The sequence below is a fragment of the Pseudorasbora parva genome, chromosome 15, assembly GCF_024679245.1.
Source record: "Pseudorasbora parva isolate DD20220531a chromosome 15, ASM2467924v1, whole genome shotgun sequence".
Taxonomy (NCBI): domain Eukaryota; kingdom Metazoa; phylum Chordata; class Actinopteri; order Cypriniformes; family Gobionidae; genus Pseudorasbora; species Pseudorasbora parva.
Window position 1 is genome coordinate 2,564,180 of NC_090186.1, and position 18,982 is coordinate 2,583,161.

The window sequence follows — 18,982 nt, forward strand, 5'->3', positions numbered from 1 at the left end:
GATTATGTTGTAGTCAATGTATGCTAAAGTGTTTTTTTTGTGTTTTTTTCTTCGCTCATATTTAACATACACACACACACACACACACACACACACACACACACACACACACACACACACACACACACACACACACACACACATATATATATATATATATAAAATATTGGTCACACTTTAGATTAGGGTCCAATTCTCACTATTAACTACAACTTGTCACTCAATAAACTTCTAGTTTACTGCTTATTAAAAGTTAAGCTAGTTGTTAGTTTAGGTATTGGGTCGGATTAAGGGATGTAGAATAAGCTCATGCAGAATAAGGCATTAATATGTGCTTTATAAGTGCTAATAAACAGACAATATCCTAGTAAATATGCATGATAATAAGCAACTGAGAACTGGACCATAAAATAGTGTTGTCAAAATATTTTCCTCATATTTTGATGGTTCAGTCAAACTGGTAGGTCATTAAAAGCCAATCTCCGCTCCGGTCATCTCTTTTGGCCACTGCTGCTCTTGCATAGATGACACACAAACCCTGTTTCCCTCTGGCTCTCAGGAGCAGTACATCTTCATCCACGATGCCATCCTGGAGGCCTGTTTGTGTGGCGAGACGGCGATCCCTGTGTGCGAGTTCAAAGCCGCATACTACGACATGATCCGCATCGATTCTCAGAGCAATTCCTCTCACCTCAAAGACGAGTTCCAGGTACATAAAAATGCTTTTTACATCATTTATGGCAAAGCTTCTGTACTGGCTTTACTTCGGGACCCGGATTTTACATTCAGCATCAAGTGGAGACCCAACACACTACTAGCATTCATAAAAAAATAAGCAATATTATGTACTTATAAAATTGCGTTGACTTAACTCCTTGAGTTATCTTAAGTTAAATATTATTGATTTAAAATATTAAGTATGTTTAACTTGACATTTTAAGTTATTTGAGCTCATAAAGTTTAGTTGGAATAACTTTAACTTTTAAGTTTTTGGTACCAAAGTTCGTGTTCCCTCAACTCACTCACTCAAACTTTTTAAGTAATTAATTTCCACTGACTCCGTTTAGTTGTATTAGAATAATTAAGTATTTTTTTACTGAAAATATGTTTACTAAGAATTTACTTAGAAAGTTATTGAACTTATAAAGTTTAATTAAAATAACTTTGATGACTTAATATTTAAACTTAGAATATTAAATATATTTCAACTTACTTAAAATATTATGTTTTTTTAGCTTGACAAAGTTATTTCAGCTTACAAAGTTTAATTAGAATAACTTTCTCAAATTAAAATATTAAGTATAATATTTTGTTATTAATTTACACTGACTTAGTTGTATTAGTTAGAATATTATGTATTTTTCAACTTACATAAAATATTAAGTATGTTGTGAACTTAAGTTTTCAGTGCAAAAAGTTAACTCTAAAATGTTTTTTGTTCACTCAACTTAACTTTTTGAGTTATGAATTCCCACGGACTTCGTTTAGTTGAATTTATTTGGAATATTAAGTATTTAAAGCTGGACAAATTTAGTTATTTGGACTTATAAAGTTTAGTTGGAATAACTTTATGAAAGTGAGGTTTCTTCACCAAAGTTCAAGTTCACTCAACTTGTTATTGAGTAAACAATTTCCACTGACTTGTATTTCCTTTTTCAACTTGATAGATTTAGTTGTAATTACTGTATGAAATTAAGGTGAAGTTTAGGTAAGTTTAAATGCCACTTGTTATTTGTTGAATTGATGTTTAATGTTGCTGGGAGGATTCGTAGAATAAGAATTTAATTGTGCTGTGTGACGACTGTTTCCTGTACATATGACAATACATTTGAATTAAATTTGAATTAAACATACTTTTTTTAAAAACGTTTTCAATACCATAGTTCATGTTTATTTACCTAGTTCGTCTTGTTTTCTTAATTCAACCAAATAAAAATAAAAAAATATATATATATATATATATTTCAGTCATGTTTCCATTGACAACTTTTTAAAATTCCCATTTAAATGAATTTCTAATAAGCGATCTGATGTCAGCCATCAATCCCATAGAGTTTGATATGACTCGCAGCCTTTGACTTTAACAGAAAAAGCTCTGGCTTCCATTCTCAGCAGAATTGGCCCCACCTGCAATTGTCCAGGCTTTTAATCGTGGTGTGTCCACTATGTCCTGCCCAGACGCTGAATTCAGTGACCCCTCAGCCTCAGCCTGAAGATTGCAGCATTGCTCTCCTCCCTCGAAATCACGACAAGAACCGCTTCATGGACAACCTCCCGCCCGACCGCTGTCTGCCCTTCCTCATCACCGTCGACGGCGAGAGCAGTAATTACATCAACGCAGCACTCATGGATGTAAGTATTGCTACGCTTTCATCTTCTAGAGACCTCGCTGTCTCTCTTTTTCCTCGTCTCCTTTATGTTAGATATATGCTCTGTTCCAAAACCTAGTGAGCTGCTGACGAAGGCCAGCCAAAAGAAACTCTGCCGCCTTCAAAGATACCTAGTTTTAGCCAACATTGCTCATTTCAGTATGAATGAATACTCATGCATTTTCTTTAGTACTTAAAGGGTTAGTTCACCCAAAAATTACATTTGTCATTAACTCCTCCCCCTAATGTCGTTCCACACCCGTAAGACCTCCGTTCATCTTCACACACAGTTTAAGATATTTTATATTTAGTCCGAGAGCGTATGCAAGTGTATGCACACTATACTGTCCATGTCCAGAAAGGGAATAAAAACATCATCACAGTAGTCCATATGAGACATCAGTGGGTTAATTAGAGTCTCTTGAAGCATCCAAAATACATTTGGGTCCAAAAATAACAAAAACTACGACTTTATTCAGTTTGACACGCGATCCGAATCATGAATCATGAATCTTAAAATAAAGATTTGAACGGTTATGAATCAGCGTATTGATTCATTATTCGGATCGCGTGTCAAACTGCTGAAATCACGAGATATTGGCGATCTGAATCATGAATCAATTCGCTGATTCATAACCGTTCAAATCTTTATTTGAGGATTGAACACAAACGCGGAAGAGAAGCCAATGCTGAATAAAGTCGTAGTTTTTGTTATTTTTGGACCCAAATGTATTTCGGATGCTTCAAGAGACTCTAATTAACCCACTGATGTCTCATATGGACTACTGTGATGATGTTTTTATTCCCTTTCTGGACATGGACAGTATAGTGTGCATACACTTGCATACGCTCTCGGACTAAATATAAAATATCTTAAACTGTGTGTGAAGATGAACGGAGGTCTTACGGGTGTGGAATGACATTAGGGAGAGGAGTTAATGATATCAGTTTCATTTTGGGGTGAACTAACCCTTTAAAAACACATTGATAACAGCTCAGCGTAATTAAAATGAATGATTTGACCCCAGTATTTGTGCCTGTGGATTCGCAACATGCTAACATCGAGCTCAGTTGAGTTACTTGAGCGCTTCTCATGTGTCGCTGCTTCCGGATCGGTTGTTTGCGAGTTATGGATTGCAGCAGCCAGTGGAGATAGTAGCGAAATCACTCACTGGATTTTGGAACGGAGCTACAGAAAGCTAGAGACAAATCCAGGTGGCAAGACGTGAGCCACTTTAAAAACCTATTCCAGGTGGGTTAGGGTTACGATTATTTGTCTTGAATCAATAAATATTTCCATTAGCTTCTTTTTTGGGAGCATAATTAACAAATTCTTCTTGATGGCTGTATGTAGTCCTAAATTGAACTTTCCTCTATTTGGGTTTCCAAAAATAATAGTCCAAACTATTTTGGTGACCTTATTGGAAAGGGCGAGGTAAGTGTAAACTGTGAATCTCTTGCTTTGATTTTTTCATTTATTAAAGGACAAGTTGACTCAAATTCTGCACAGTAAATTCCCCGGTGTTGAATTAACAGCGCTCTGTGTTCATATGGGAACCACCGGTAGGGTGTTAAAGTAACACTGAAGCAGTGTTAGAGTTAATTAGATACTTAAGTCATTAATTGAGTAATGAGTGTTTGATTATTAAAGACACCTGATGATAACGAGCAGAATCACTAGAGGAAAGAGAAACACAAGCACTGAACTAACTTCAGTCACAGCAGTGGCTCCAACGCTACATATAATGCTCACTTATATCATATAAGTGAGTATTTCTTTATAAAGACAACCAGCCTATATTTGTTTTTAGAAGTTGTTCATTTATAAACTTGATAGTCTTGAAAGTTTGTTAAGATGGGGAGGTGTAGGCTACAACATTCGCATGTAAATGTTAAACGACAAACACAACCAATAAAACAGCTCCGATCATGACGTTTCATTCATACTTTGATATGTTTACAACAAGATGGCAAACTTTGCGGACACAAAAAAAAAGAAACGTGCACTCGGGTTTGATTCGGGTTGTCTGAGTATTTTCTGGCTAGTTTACTTTATTTTTACTATATTTTATAATAATAAGCATACTTTGACCCAAACTGGCTAATTAAAACAAGTTTAAATGGATAAATCGTCTACAAATATTTTTCTTTTATGATATATATATTCTAGTTCTTGTTAAAACACACTACACATGCTTCTTGTGTGCATTTTGAGCACTGATTGTGTGAAAGCATATTTATTTTGTCTATCAAAAGTGTACTTTCACTTTAATTGAGCGTCAGCAGCAAAGCAAAAATAGGCTCTGAAAAGACATTAAATCTCTCTTATTACTAACCAGTTTGACTTTATTCGATCCTGTCATTCGTATACACTTCTTATGGCGAGGGTTAGTTGTTGATGTTTTATTAAAAATGTTGGATCACCTTTATGGGGATCAGTGTTTCCTTTAGTTGGGCAGCTGGACTCTTGACTTTTTATATGAGTTTGTGGTCTTTGAACCATAAGCACAAGCTGCGAGACAAGGAGTGAGAACTTTTTTCTCAGTTGTTGAAGCCTTTAAGCCTTCCACATACTCCGCAGGAAAAGAGAAAAAAGTTCTCGCTCCCCGGGCTGTAGGAACAAAATGGCTTCATTTTGTTCTCACAGCCCTGGTTTGGGAGTTCTCGCAGCTTGTTCTCGACACATCGCCTGAGCAGAACTTTTTTCTCACGGGTGTCCGAGAACTATTTTGTGATTGGTCAGACATTTAAAGTGGGCGGGTTTAATGCGGAGAAACGCAGATGATTGGCTCCTGCTTTTCTCGTGAAATATGGCATGTACTGGCCAGAACAAACTTTGTTCTTGTTCTTGACACCTCGAGAAAACGAGCACATTTCTTTATTCTTGCAGAGTATGGTCCAAGCTTTAGGCCTATGACTGAAGTTAGTTCAGTCCTTGTGTTTCTCTTTCCTCTAGTGATTCTGCTCGTTATCATCAGGTGTCTTTATTAATCAAACACTCATTACTCAATTAATGACTTAAGTAGCTAATTAACTACCACCCTACCGGTGGTTCTCATATGAACACAGAGCGCTGTTAATTCAACACAGGGGAATTTACCGTGCTTTTGTCATCATTTCTCACCCTCAAGTCATTTCAGACCTGGATGTTTCCTTTCTTTCTTTCTTTCTTTCTGTGGAACACAAATGGAGATGTTTAGCCCAGTGTTTACTTCATACAACAAAAGTAGTCCATACCACACACACACTCATTCTCACTTTCCACCTCAAGGCGACATGTGTGAATTGAGCACAAGCACAAATGAGTTTTGAGAGTCACTGCATGATTTCATTACATGCTGCCCACAGATTCTGCAGAATCTCTCCGTTTGTCTTCCACGGAAGAAAGAAAGTCAGGTTTGGAGTGGCATGAGGGCGAGTTTCTAATCTGAGAATGCATTTGTTCAGTATTTAGACTGGTGTGCATCCATCTCCTAGAGGTTCATGTGTCATGGCTGTTTGCGTTAATGAAGTAATGAAGCCTGTGTCTGTCTAATGTAGAGCACTTTCAGTGTATATCTGAGAACGACATGTTCATTCATTGGCGTCGTCACAGCCGATTAGGGATGCGTGGTATACCGCTACTGGAAGAATACCGGTATATATTTTATTTAAAACAGTACGATATCATGATTTTGCTCATTTCGGTATATGCTGCTGTTCCGAAGTTCACCGCTAGATAGCAGTGCACTACCCAAACTGACGCGAAACCGGCAAATGTGACGAACAAAATGGATAAAACGGTTGAATCTCACTCAAGATGCCCAATACAAATTAATAAAGAGAGGAGTAGAAGTAAAACTTGTAATGACTTTGCTTATAAAACTGATGAAGAGCCATCAAACCTAGCCAAGCATCTGTCACTATCCTGACTTTAAGACTTCTGAAGAGATCGACAGGTCAGTGAATCATTCAAACCATCTCATTGAGACATTTATTTTCTTTTAACACTGATCAAAGCACATACGTCATAATAAGATCGAATATCACAACATCTCCAGCGTCCGTTTCAACCAATGACATTTAGATCTCATAATATTTGCACGCGTCCTATTGCACTATTTACATTTGCGTTAGACACAACCGACTGTGTTTATGTGAAAACTCACTAAAGACGGACATTTTTACATAATTTTGTGTATTTGACTGTTTAAGGAAACGTAATGTGGAATGTGCGCGCTCTAAGTTACAGGCGTGTGTGTGTGTGTGTGTGTTGTTGGTATGAGCTCCTATCCCATACCAGTTATTACAAAATGCTATAAAATATGTTGTTTAAATTTGATTTCCGTTAGCCGTGCTGAAACGAACGTGAAAATGTTGAATCGGAGCATGCAATGTCTTTTGAAGTCAGAAGGAATTTGCTCTTTTTGAGAGATTTTTACTGAAAGTATTTCTCACAAGAAAGTTTTCAAATGACTGATTTGATGTGATAATCTTTGTTGATTAATTTACTAATAAACATTTGTGGTAATTTCCCACTTTATAAACTCAAAACTTGCATAATTGTACTCATTCTCGCGCAATACCCGCACCAATATGAGACAGTGTGGGATCAACTTAATATCGGTGTTTCGGTATTAGATTGTGGTACTGTACGGAAGCCAAAATTGTGGTTTCGGGCCATCCCTACAGCCGTTGACCTTTGACCCTGGGAGATGGTGCCCAGACAGCAACATGGTGTCGCCCAGATCAGGCCCACATGTGTACCAAATGTGGGCCGGATCTGGTCTGAAACTACGTCGTCCGTCTGGGTAGTTTGACAGCTGAGCTCAAAAAGTTGTGCTTTTAGAGGGTAATTTTAAATCACTTCCTCGTACGCTTCACAAACTCTTGGACTTTTTTTAACCAAGCCGTCAGAAGAATACCAGGTAATTTCTGATTCAGTTCTGCCTCTGTTAGACTGGATTTGTTTCGTGGCTTTAGTGGTATGTCAGCACTTTCCATTCAACCTCTCTATATTGGGTTTGCTACAGCATGCAAAGAAAAATGAATGCATTTAATCACTGACAGAGTTATCACACTGACACATCGACGAAAGACACACACACACACGTACCGACACAAGTTTACATCATTCTCTCATGTCCGAACGCTCACTGTGGTCCTTGCATGATCATACACATTCAAACGTCGGCCATCTTGAAAACCGATCCATCTTTGTCTTGGTTGTGCGTAAGTGTCATGAAGCGAGTGTTGGCAGGAAGTACATTGTGTTGTATGTCGTGCAGAGCTACAGACAGCCGGCCACATTCATCGTGACCCAGCATCCGCTTCCCAACACCGTCAAGGACTTCTGGAGGCTGGTGTACGACTATGGATGCACCTCCATCGTCATGCTAAACGAGATCGATTTGGCTCAGGTGAGATTCAAGCTCAAGTGTTACAATTTTTCATGTACAATGTTCATTTAAATATGGCCTGTTATGCTTCTTTTTTCATCATTTCATCTTTCTTTAGTGTGTAATTTGGCTGTTTGAGCACTAAAAAGGTTCCCAAAGTCCCTCCAGCGGGAGTTATTCTCTATATCAGTGTCAGTTTCTGAACTCCCTGAAGTGCCTCCGTTGTAGGAGCTGTTTACATGTAATGTAAAAAAACAAAACAAAAAAAAACAGGATTATTTATTATAAATTAATGGCCAAAACACATAAAAGTTTACATTTTTAGTTGAAAATGGTGTCACACTGTAAATAATCAGGCCCCAATTGAACATTTTCTAGTGACTGATCACATCTAAATGTTTCATTTGGCCAAATTGATGCAATTTAATTAACAGAAACTCAGTTTGACCAACTAAAAAAAAATGATTTGATCAGTCACTGGAAAATGTTCAATTGGGGCCTGATTTATTTGTTTTTGTTTTTACAGTGTGACACCATTTTCAACTAAAAATGTAAACTTTTTAGGTGTTTTGGCTGTTTATTTACACGAAAACACCATTTTGAGGGCCTGTTTTTGATTTTGATTTTTTTTACAGAGCTGTTATTGTCTGTGTAAACTACAAAAAACATGAATTTGTGAAAACAATGATGTCGTGCCCATGCAGTTTACATGATTTTTCAGTCTATAGGCGTGCAGTGTTTATTTATTTATTTTAGAAAGCGGCCTGACAGCAGATTGCAGCATTTTTAGTCGTTTTCGCAGTAAAATCTTTGTGAACGGGGATCGTTTTGACAACAATGTTGTGTCTATAAATTCAAAGGAATTTTCCTTTTAGTACATCGTTTTCATGTAAACATATCCTTAGTCTTGAGATTTCTTCTGGGAACGAACACGTCACAATATTCCTCATTTAAATAAATAATATGCAGAATAAAAGGGCAGGGCCTGTTTGAGTTAGTTAGTCGTGTGTGGAAACTGGCGGTTATGTTGAGGGGAGGGACATTTCCCAAACACCAATCACAACACACTGCTCCAGCCGACCAATCAGAGCGCACTGTGCTGTTCAGAAGGAGGAGCTTCATAGAGATAGGAACTAAACAGAGATACTGACAGACTGGGAAGAGAGGAGGCGCAACGATGGAGAATATGAGGAAATAATCAACATTAAAGCAGGAAAACCTGCTCTAGTAGAGCCCAAACAACACTTTATGACTTAGAGAAAGGCTATAATAGGTTACTGCAGTGGTAAAAGGCTACTGTGTTTGATGAGAGTGTAATGTGTGTGTACAGGGTTGTCCTCAATACTGGCCAGAGGAGGGAATGCTGAGATACGGCCCTGTCCAGGTGGACTGCATATCCTGCTCGATGGACTGCGACGTCATTAGTCGTCTTTTCAGGATATGCAACCTGACCAGAGTGAGTTTTTCACACGTTACTTTCACACATCTTAAATTCTTTAGCAATAAAGACATACATCTGTCTTGGTTAGAAGTCATATTGACATGTGTGTGTGCGTGCGTGCGTGTGTGTGTGTGTGTGTGTGTGCGTGCGTGCGTGCGTGCGTGATGAGTATGTTCAGGGGCAGTGGGATAGAATGTACAGTTTGTACAGTGTAAAATGCATTACACCTATGGAAAGTCCCCACAATTCACAAAAACCTAACGCGTATGTGTGTGTGTGTCCTAAGCCTCAGGAAGGTTACCTGATGGTCCGTCAGTTCCAGTACCTGGGGTGGGCGGGGCATAGGGAAGTCCCCGCCTCCAAGCGCTCGTTCCTCAAACTGATCCTCCAGGTGGACAAATGGCAGGAGGAGTGTGAGGAAGGCGATGGACGGACGATTATACACTGCCTGTGAGTACAGATGAACAGTGACCAGCTGTCAATCACAACACGAGCACATAGCAGTTTGTGTATTTATGGCATCGATCTTCACAATGCTTTGCTACAATTAAAGGGTTAGTTCACCCTGTAATGTAAAAACTCTTCTAGTGTCTTCATCAATGATTGTAGAGCCGCTGTAGTGAGATGGGCTTTGTAACGACGTCTTTAGTGCCTTTATGGGTCTTGAGAGAGGAAATGACATTGGTGTCAATGAAGGCCTTTCTGAGCCATCGGATTTCAACACTAATATCTTCATCTGTGTGTGAAGATGAGCGGAGGTCTGACGGCTGGCCAACCACAGGAGGAACTAATGACAGAATTATCATTTTTGGGTGAACTAACCCTTTTAGCTGAAATCATGTATTCCGTTTAAAATAATGTTGTCTGTGAAAGAAAGTCTACTCATAATTTCCAGTAATATCTTGTCAGGATTTTCTTTCAGTCTGTTGTCTGTGAATGAATCGCCGCTCTCATACTGCGCTCAATGATATCAGATTTACCCGCACAAAACATCAGATGAAGAGCAAACTATGACTGATGTTTCACACGTCAAGTCGGTTTTACTCAAGAAGCACATTTCAATGTTTCAAAGAACAAACACCTAGGAAGTATAGCTTTATATCACTACATTAATATGAAGAGAATTACAATAATATGAATTTTCTAAGAGCTCAACCAAAGGGAACACTGATCACCATAATGGTGAGTTTTTTTATTTGGTTTTTTTCTTGACAATATGGCACTTAAACAAATCCATTAATCTTAACTTGGGTTTTCTGAGTAAATAAGGTATAGCATGTTAATTGTACTAGATTTTTACAATTAAGTTAATTAAGTTAACAACTAGACATTAAGTAAAGTTAACTAAAGTGTTAGTTTTGTAGCATAGCTTTTATAACAGCACTTATTACAGAAATAACATACTTATGCAAGGATATGCCTGCATGTGAATTAAATGTTTCCAGACACTTAATTGCATGTTAATTCATATTAAATAAAACATTTATATAGTTTGTAAATTCAATAACTGTAATTATCTGAAGTTTAGAGTGCTTTTTGACCAATTGTAAGCACATCTTTATATGCAATTTCATGTCTTGCATTTATGTCATTGACAAGCATTTAGTAACTAAAATATACTTTTATATAATTTATATGGACTCTTTGGCAACACTTTAGTATGGGGAACACATTCACTATTAACTACGCCTTCAATAAACTCCTAATTACTGCCGATTAATAGTTAGTAAGGTAGTTAAGTTTAGAATAAGGGATGTAGAATAAGGCCATACAGAATAAGGCATTAATATGAGCTTTATAAGTGCTCATAAACAGACAATATCCTAGTAATATGCATGATCATAAGACACTAGTTAACAGTGAGAACTGTGTATAAAATATATTTGTAATGATGAAGTAGCAAGTTAGTCCATTTAAAATATATTAACTTTAAATGTAATATCAAATCACACATTCCTGTTCAATTATAAGTGCACGCGCTTTAGTATGTTAGTCGACACATCAAAATAAGTGAACTTCTTTAAAGCATGACAAAAGATAATTAAAACAAAATTATTTAAATGTTCTTTAAAATAAAACTTTAATTTGACATGATTTCACTTTTTAAAAGATGTTAAGAAACACAGTCATGAGAGTGTCTCTCTTTAAATGCACTTATTATTTAATTAATATAATATTATCAGCAAGTATAGTTTTTGTAAATACACTGTCATGATTTGAAGTACACTACAAGTGCATATTAAATACAATGAAGCACACTTCACACAGGAAACAAGAAAATCTCCTTATAGGTGCTTAAGTTACATAAATTCAAGACATGAACTTGCATATTCATGATTGCATCTATATTTCTAATTTGCCAAAATAGTGTTTACAGGACAAGGTCGTCAAAGAAAATACTATTAACTATTCTATCAACAAGAACAGACCTTGGTAAAAAAGCATTCTCATCATATGCACCAAACATCTGGAATGAACTTCAAAACACCTTAAATCTAGAATCACTTCCATCTATAAATACTATTAATAATCTTTTAAAGTCAGCTCTGACTGAACAGTGCACTTGTTTTTAACTAGGTGCCTTTTAACAACACTTGTATGTTTGTATCAGATAAACGTTAAGTACAATGACTTGTTTGTGTAGTGTATGTATAGAGATTAGAGATGTATTGTGTATCTTTTTTGTATATTTTATTTTCTTGAAACTTTTGGCCGCCAGTCTTGGCCAGGACTCCCTGGGAGAAGAGTTATTGTAACTCAATGGGACTTCCCTGGTAAAATAAAGGTTAAATAAAATTAAAAAAAAAAAATATATATATATATATATATATATATATATATATATATATATATATATATATATATATATATATATATATATATATATATATATATTGTAACAACTATGACTCATGAGTTTAATGTCTCGGGGAATAATTAACTCAAAAGGGATTTAATATTCAATATTCATGAATTTATGAATATTATTTGCCAGTCATTCATTACGTATTAAAATTTTCCGATAGGGAAAATTGTTTAATTAAATACAAGTAACCCTTTATGAAATTGCTTGAAATTATCCTACTAAGTTTGTCCCGCAAATTAGTTATAGACTTTTCAAATCAATTCTCAATAAAGGGATTACTGCTTTACGAGCGCATAAGAAACATTAACTTTACTGATCAGGATAAGTTCAATATTTCAAATGGTCATACAGTTTACTTTACTAACATAGTAGCATAAGCAGTTAGGTAACATTAGATCACAAGTTTCATTGACTTTGTGTATGTGGCAGAATAACAGATTCAACTCATTAAATGTCTTTTGGAGGTTTAATAAACACAGACTAAAAATAACACTACAATTCACACAGAAAGTACATACTAAATATGCATCAAGAGAGTAGAAGTATAGATATTAACGAAAGAATACATAAAAGAGAATAATGAATAGACTGAAGTTAGAGAGAGATAAAAGAGAGAGAGAGAGACAAAGAGAGGGAGAGAGAGAGAGACAAAGAGAGTGGGGGAGGGTAAGAAACAGCTTTCCTTCAGTTCCTCAAATACGACCTTCACGGAGTTAACTTGTCCCAACGGGGACATAACACACCCTCTTTACAGCAGTAAGAATAAGAATACTTGCATTCTTTTTTTTGGTTTCGTTTTGGCTTCTCGCTTGTGTGCGTGTATCTCTGCGTGTCCGGCGGTCCTTTCCGAGGTTGGGAGGGAAGCGGCTGTTTGCTTTAGCGATGCTTCGTGTTCTTGAAGATCGGATTGTAGAAGAGAAGATTTTTGGAAGAGATGAGGCCTGCTTGGAGGGCCTGCATTGGTGGCATGGCTTAAGTGCCAGCCCCCCCGTGGGTGTTGGCTCCCACAGGGAGAGAGTTGAAGAAGTAAGAGCAAGAGATTTTCGGAGAAGAGAAGAGCGGAGTAAGAGCGAGAAGATTGTCTCCACTGGTCTTTTAAGGTCTGGAAGAAGTCCCACCCTCCAGGGTTAGACTTAACCAATGAGATTGTTGGGATTTCCAGGCGGGAAATTCCTCAGCAGATTTATGGCTCTTTGTTTGAAAGTTCGACTCAGTGGGTCTCTGAGTCTTCATACTATAATTAATGCAACAAACACACACTGCATTTTCTGAATAAGTGATATACATGGAAGTGTAAGTCGTGAAGTGAGCATTAATTTGATAGGAGACATGACATATATGAGGTTATCTGAACTAGTACTTTGTTAAGACAAAGACAAAAAGATGCAAAATACCATACGGAATAAACATTTTACAAGACAGTTATGTGTTTACATATAATGTCCTGGGGTGCATGTTCATTTATAGATGGTTTGTCTATAATTTGAGGCAAAAGCTCTGTGTCTTAAGCTCTTTGTGTATAAGACTTCATGTGGCCAAATTCTTTTGAGCCATAAAACATCTTATCAGATGGTTTCCAGGGTGACGAAGAATCTTTCTCTGTTGTGTTGGGGGAAGGTCTGTCAGTAAGCACAACTTTCAAAACATATTTGTTAAATGTACCTGGCGATTGTGTGTTTGATTCGCCTGAGTCGCTACAATATATATATATATATATATATATATATATATATATATATATATATATATATATATATAAAAGCACTCTAAACTTCAGATAATTGCATTTATTGAATTTAGAAACTATAAAAATTGTTTTATTTAATATGATTTAACATGCAATTAGGTGTCTGGAAACATTTAATTCTCATGCAAGCATATTCTAAAGATGAATAAACTTGTATGCTTTAACTCATCAAAATAACACTCTAAGTTACACAAGACTCAACTCATTTTTAAGTTAGTTTGACGTAATCTACGTAATCTTAAACAAGTTGATTGTACTTTAAATTTTAAGGCAATTTACAGTGTAGAGATAAAAAAAGCCAAAGATGTGGCCAAAAGTCCGGCCGTACCCGATTTCTCCATGAGAAAGGACCCTGTGATTATATCATGTATGTGAAGTGCAGTGGTGAAGTATGGGGCAACACACACACACACACACGTTTCTCATTTGTCATTTGTGTGTGTGCAGGAACGGAGGCGGCCGCAGTGGGATGTTCTGTGCCATCAGTATTGTGTGTGAAATGATAAAGCGGCAGAATGTCGTTGACGTCTTTCATGCTGTGAAGAGTCTGCGGAACAGCAAGCCTAATATGGTGGACAGCCCGGTATGAACCGCACCTCTCGAACACTAACATTAGCCACTAACTCAAACCCTAGCCTTAAACCTATACCATTAGTTCATTAATAGTAGGGTACAACGAGGCTAAATGCACATTTTAAGAAAAAAATGTGCTTTTCACGACTCCCAAAATGTATGATTGCAGAAAAAATTGTATTGAACATTGATGGAGCAACAGATTCTGTGTGAAAATAAATCATAAAAGTGGTTTATTATGTTTAAAAATCTTGTGGCGAGGCACAGACACACGGGGCAAAAGACACACAGTATTGATTGATACAAATGCTTCAGTTAAATAAATATGTTTTTAATAATGTCTGAGTTGATACTTGTTTAAAACAATCACTTTAGCAAAGTTTTTTCTATTTTCTCTTTATTTTGATAAATAAAATAATATATCTTTTTTTCAATAAATATTAGGGCTGTCAAAATGAGCACATTAATAACGCATTAACGCAAATTCATTTTAACGGCTGTAATTTTACTAATGCAGCACGCATTTTTTTGTTTGATCTGTGGCCTATTATAATTGGAGACATCGAGATAAGCCATAGATGTAAAGGATGCAGCTGCAAACATTAATAGGAAAGAAAAGGATTAACATTACTATTCTGAGACAAGTGACGTTATATAGCCTACATAATTACCATTTTTTTCTGTTGAACTTTTATTAGACTCCAGGTCGGTTTCCCCGCCGCGCTGCTCAACTTGATTCTGTTGAACCCATCTTACATAATCACAAACATCCAAAGTATGATAGAGAACAGAACGCGCATCAATATATTGGTTGAAGGGGCTTTTTGTTGCATGCTTGTAAAGGGATGGGATGCGCGAATACACTGGAAGCTCGATCTTGCTCATATCCGATGTAAATCATTAACATCACCACTCATGTGTATTGAATTATACATTATAATCGGCTAAAACGGATGCGCAGGTTACTTTCCTGAACGAGCACTTCAGAGTCCGTGTTTCTCACACCGTTCACGTCAATCGCGGCACAGTTCGATTGCACCTCCTCCAGGATTCGGGCTCGGGTTCGGGACCCTGGTGCGCTCACCGGTCCGCATCACAGCTTTCACATTACCAATTTTTCATGTGAACTGTGCCCTGTTCTGAATTAAACTTCCAGTGTAAAAACACCCTTTATTTATATTCTTAAAATGAGAGAAATCACTGCTTATTCTACATTTTTAAGCTTAGGCTTAAGAGACATGAACAAGTTCTTTAAAAAAAAAAAAAACTTCTATGACCTTTGATACGTCTAGTCTAGAGTTTGGTTGCACTAATAGTAAACGTACAATATCATAATGCGTGCATATTTGTCCATACCCATGTTGATTAGAGTATTGAAAAATATAAATGTAAGGTACATTTAGAACTGATAAAAATGTGCGATTAAGTTGTGATTAATCGCAAGTTAACTCATGACAATATGCGATTAATCGCGATTAAATATTTTAATCGGTTGACAACCCTAATAAATATACATTTAGCATTAAAATACAGCTCTGGAAAAAACTTAAAGAGACTTAAGATTAGGTCTCTTAATTTAGGAGATTAGGAGATTATGTCTAAGGTGGACAGCCAACTTAATGTATGATATTTACCATCTGAATCTAAGCATGGAAAAGTCAGCGGCTGTTTATTTGGATCCCAATGCATCGTGACGTAACGTCGAACACGACCGACTGAAGAGGAACAGGAATCACATTTACATTAGTATTGTGAATGAAAAATAGCTCCTACTGGCAAAAAATGTTTTCTTGCTTTATGCAACCATGTAATAAAATGTTGCGTGTGAGCTGAGGAAAATTAACTGAATTTAAGGTACATTCTATGAAAACCTAATTTTGTACCTCAAGTCCGTCAAATTTTCCCTTCCGATTCTCACTATTAGCTAACTATCAGCTATGACTTTTGCCTCAATAAACGCCACTGTAAACCCTAACGCTCAAAATAATGAATTAGTTTGAGTAGTGTTAACTTAAATTAAACAAATGAGTTCAATCAAATGAACTTTCATGAGTATTTAGAACTTTCTTTTTCTTTTGAGTTCATAAAACTGACACTTTTTAAATCATCTGAAGTTTCATAGTTTTGAGTTTTATGAACTTGTTTCTTTTAATTTAGACAAACTTAAGTTTAAAAACTTTTTTCTAGTTGTGTTTAATGCTATATGCTATTTAGAAGAGTTCTGCTTAAACTTTGAATTTCTTAACTTTTTGATGTAACTGATTACCTAATTTATTTATTTTTTTAGTGTTGGCCACTTATTCATGTTTACAGTGTACTGCTTATTAATAGTTAGTAAGGCAGTTGTTAAGTTTAGATATTGGGTAGGACTATAGGATGTAGAATATGGTCATGCATTAATATGTGCTTTATAAGTTCTAATAAACAGCCAATATCACAGTAATATGCATACTAATACGCAACTGAGAATTGGACCTTAAAATAAAGTGTTACCGAGAATTCTTATCTATTTTATTCTTGTTTGTTTACAAATCCATGCATTTATGTTAATAAATAAAGAGTAAATAGGAAATAGCATTGAGAGAGAGAGTGACAGAGAGTATGAGAGAGAGAGAGCGACAGAGAGTGTGTGAGAGAGCGACAGAGTGTGTGAGAGAGCGACAGAGAGTGTGTGAGAGAGCGACAGAGAGTGTGTGAGAGAGCGACAGAGAGTGTGTGAGAGAGCGACAGAGAGTGTGTGAGAAAGCGACAGAGAGTGTGTGTGAGAGCGACAGAGAGTGTGTGTGAGAGAGAGAGAGAAAGAGAGAGAGAGACAAAAAAGACAGAGACAGAGAGAGATGTTTTAATGATAAGCTGTTGTGGCCTCAAACATCTCACCACATCCTCTGTAAAGAGCCAGTGTTTCTGTCAAGCTCATATTAGCGTTCTTCTTTCCCACAATCCGGATCTTTTGTTCTGTTGTGTGCCAGTAACGCTCATGATTGGGTTTGTCTTTGCAGGAGCAGTACCGTTTCTGCTACGATCTGGCCCTGGAGTACATCGAGACGTCGTAATGGAGACCCGTCTCTGTGTGTCCAGCCAGAACACACACACACACTCGGCTTCTTTACATCAATGAAACGGGCTGCCAGTGCCCGGTAAATGTCTCTGCATCCGTGTTGACTTTCATGGGATTCAAGTGCCGGCCACCTGGTCGAGGTCATTTTCTTTAGTTTGTTTTTTTAATATGTTCTTTTTTTACAGCCATTTTAAACACTACGACCGAGCTGTTGCATGCTGAAGGCGCTCTTTATTTGCGTGTGTCTGTCACTGTTCCTGTGAATAACATGTATAGCTGTACTCGTGTAGATGGACATTGTATTGAAAGCGAACAGGAGAAGACTGCACTCGCTCTAATGGCTGGCTTATTATGTTTCTTCTTTTCGTTTTTGGTAGCAGATGATGACCATAAGCCAAAGACTTGTGTAAATATGTCTATAGGGATGAAGCACATTGTTTGTATTTATTGTTTACTTGCATTTTTGAAAGCTCAAAACAATCATTATCATTCCCTGTTTAGCCTAAATTTTCACTGCAAACACTGTTTGTATGAGGCGGTTTTAAGTAGTGTTATTTTTTGTTGTATTTGATAAAATGTATTTTGCTTTTCATTTTAAATCTTTTAAGTGCTATAGTGATTTGTTTTACGTAACGATTGTGATTTTGTTCATTTTCTGAGGAGATCTCCGAGAGGGACTCTGGAGAAAAGAGAAGAGCTCTATTTTTTCTGATGTTTTCATATTTGTATTGTGCTGGAAATGGGGAGAAAAAAAAGTCACACACACGCAAACAATGAAGTGTATGCATTTAAAAAATATATACAGTATTAGACTCTAGTGTATTTAGGATCAAAGCCAATTTAAGAAGAAAGCTGCAGCCAGTATTGATGATGATCAGACATTTTATAGAAAACAAAGTAACAACAACAACAAAAAAATCATCATGTGAAATAATAAGTTATGTATTTTTTGTCTGTAGTTGTTGGCTTCATGGCTGTAATACAATGTCAAAAAGTACAAATACTTTGAATAAAAAAAGGAAATGTGAACAAATTTGTCAGGTTTTCTTGCTTTATTTATTATATTTATTAAATAAATATACTATTGATTAACTTTATTAAATATATTGCAATATTTCTAGAATAGTAAATGGTAATTTTAACAGTAAGAGTAAATCCCTGTTAATTGGTTCCATTACTGTAAAAAAAAAAAAGTTGGTTTAACTTTTTAAAAAAAAGTACATAACCTGGTTGCTTTAAAACTGAGTTCATTGAAATAAGCATTTTGAGTTAATACAATAAAGAAGATTGGTTTAACAAATAGAAACACAAGTATTATGTTTTCCACCTTAAGTATTCTGGTTGATTTGATAAAAGATATAAAAGTTAAATCATGAAAACAATGTTTTACAGTGGGCTCTAACCTTACATGTCATTTTACAATAAAATTCTGTTAAATGTACCAAACAAATCATCTTATAATTTACGGTGAAAAAGCGTAAACGTCCCTGTCTGACATCTTACACTTGATGATCTTTCCTATTAATAATTGTGTCTTATAAATTGAAAAA

General features: G+C 36.2%; 1 protein-coding gene across 20 annotated transcripts in view; it reads left to right on the forward strand.

The window, feature by feature from the left end:
* Nucleotides 1-18,465, forward strand: part of ptprk (protein tyrosine phosphatase receptor type K) — a 278,449-nt gene extending 259,984 nt beyond the window's left edge. For 11 of the 20 annotated variants that reach the window (XM_067416692.1, XM_067416698.1, XM_067416701.1 and 8 more), the window contains 7 exons: nt 560-709; nt 2,179-2,352; nt 7,637-7,768; nt 9,078-9,203; nt 9,475-9,638; nt 14,249-14,384; nt 17,374-18,465. In XM_067416692.1, coding sequence (XP_067272793.1) covers nt 560-709; nt 2,179-2,352; nt 7,637-7,768; nt 9,078-9,203; nt 9,475-9,638; nt 14,249-14,384; nt 17,374-17,427 — 936 coding nt within the window. In that variant the 3' untranslated portion in view covers nt 17,428-18,465. Of the gene's footprint in view, nt 1-559; nt 710-2,178; nt 2,353-7,258; nt 7,277-7,636; nt 7,769-9,077; nt 9,204-9,474; nt 9,639-14,248; nt 14,385-17,373 lie in introns of all 20 variants that reach the window. The other 9 variants (XM_067416690.1, XM_067416688.1, XM_067416697.1 and 6 more) reach the window with 1 other exon arrangement.
* Nucleotides 18,466-18,982: the final 517 nt, after the last annotated feature.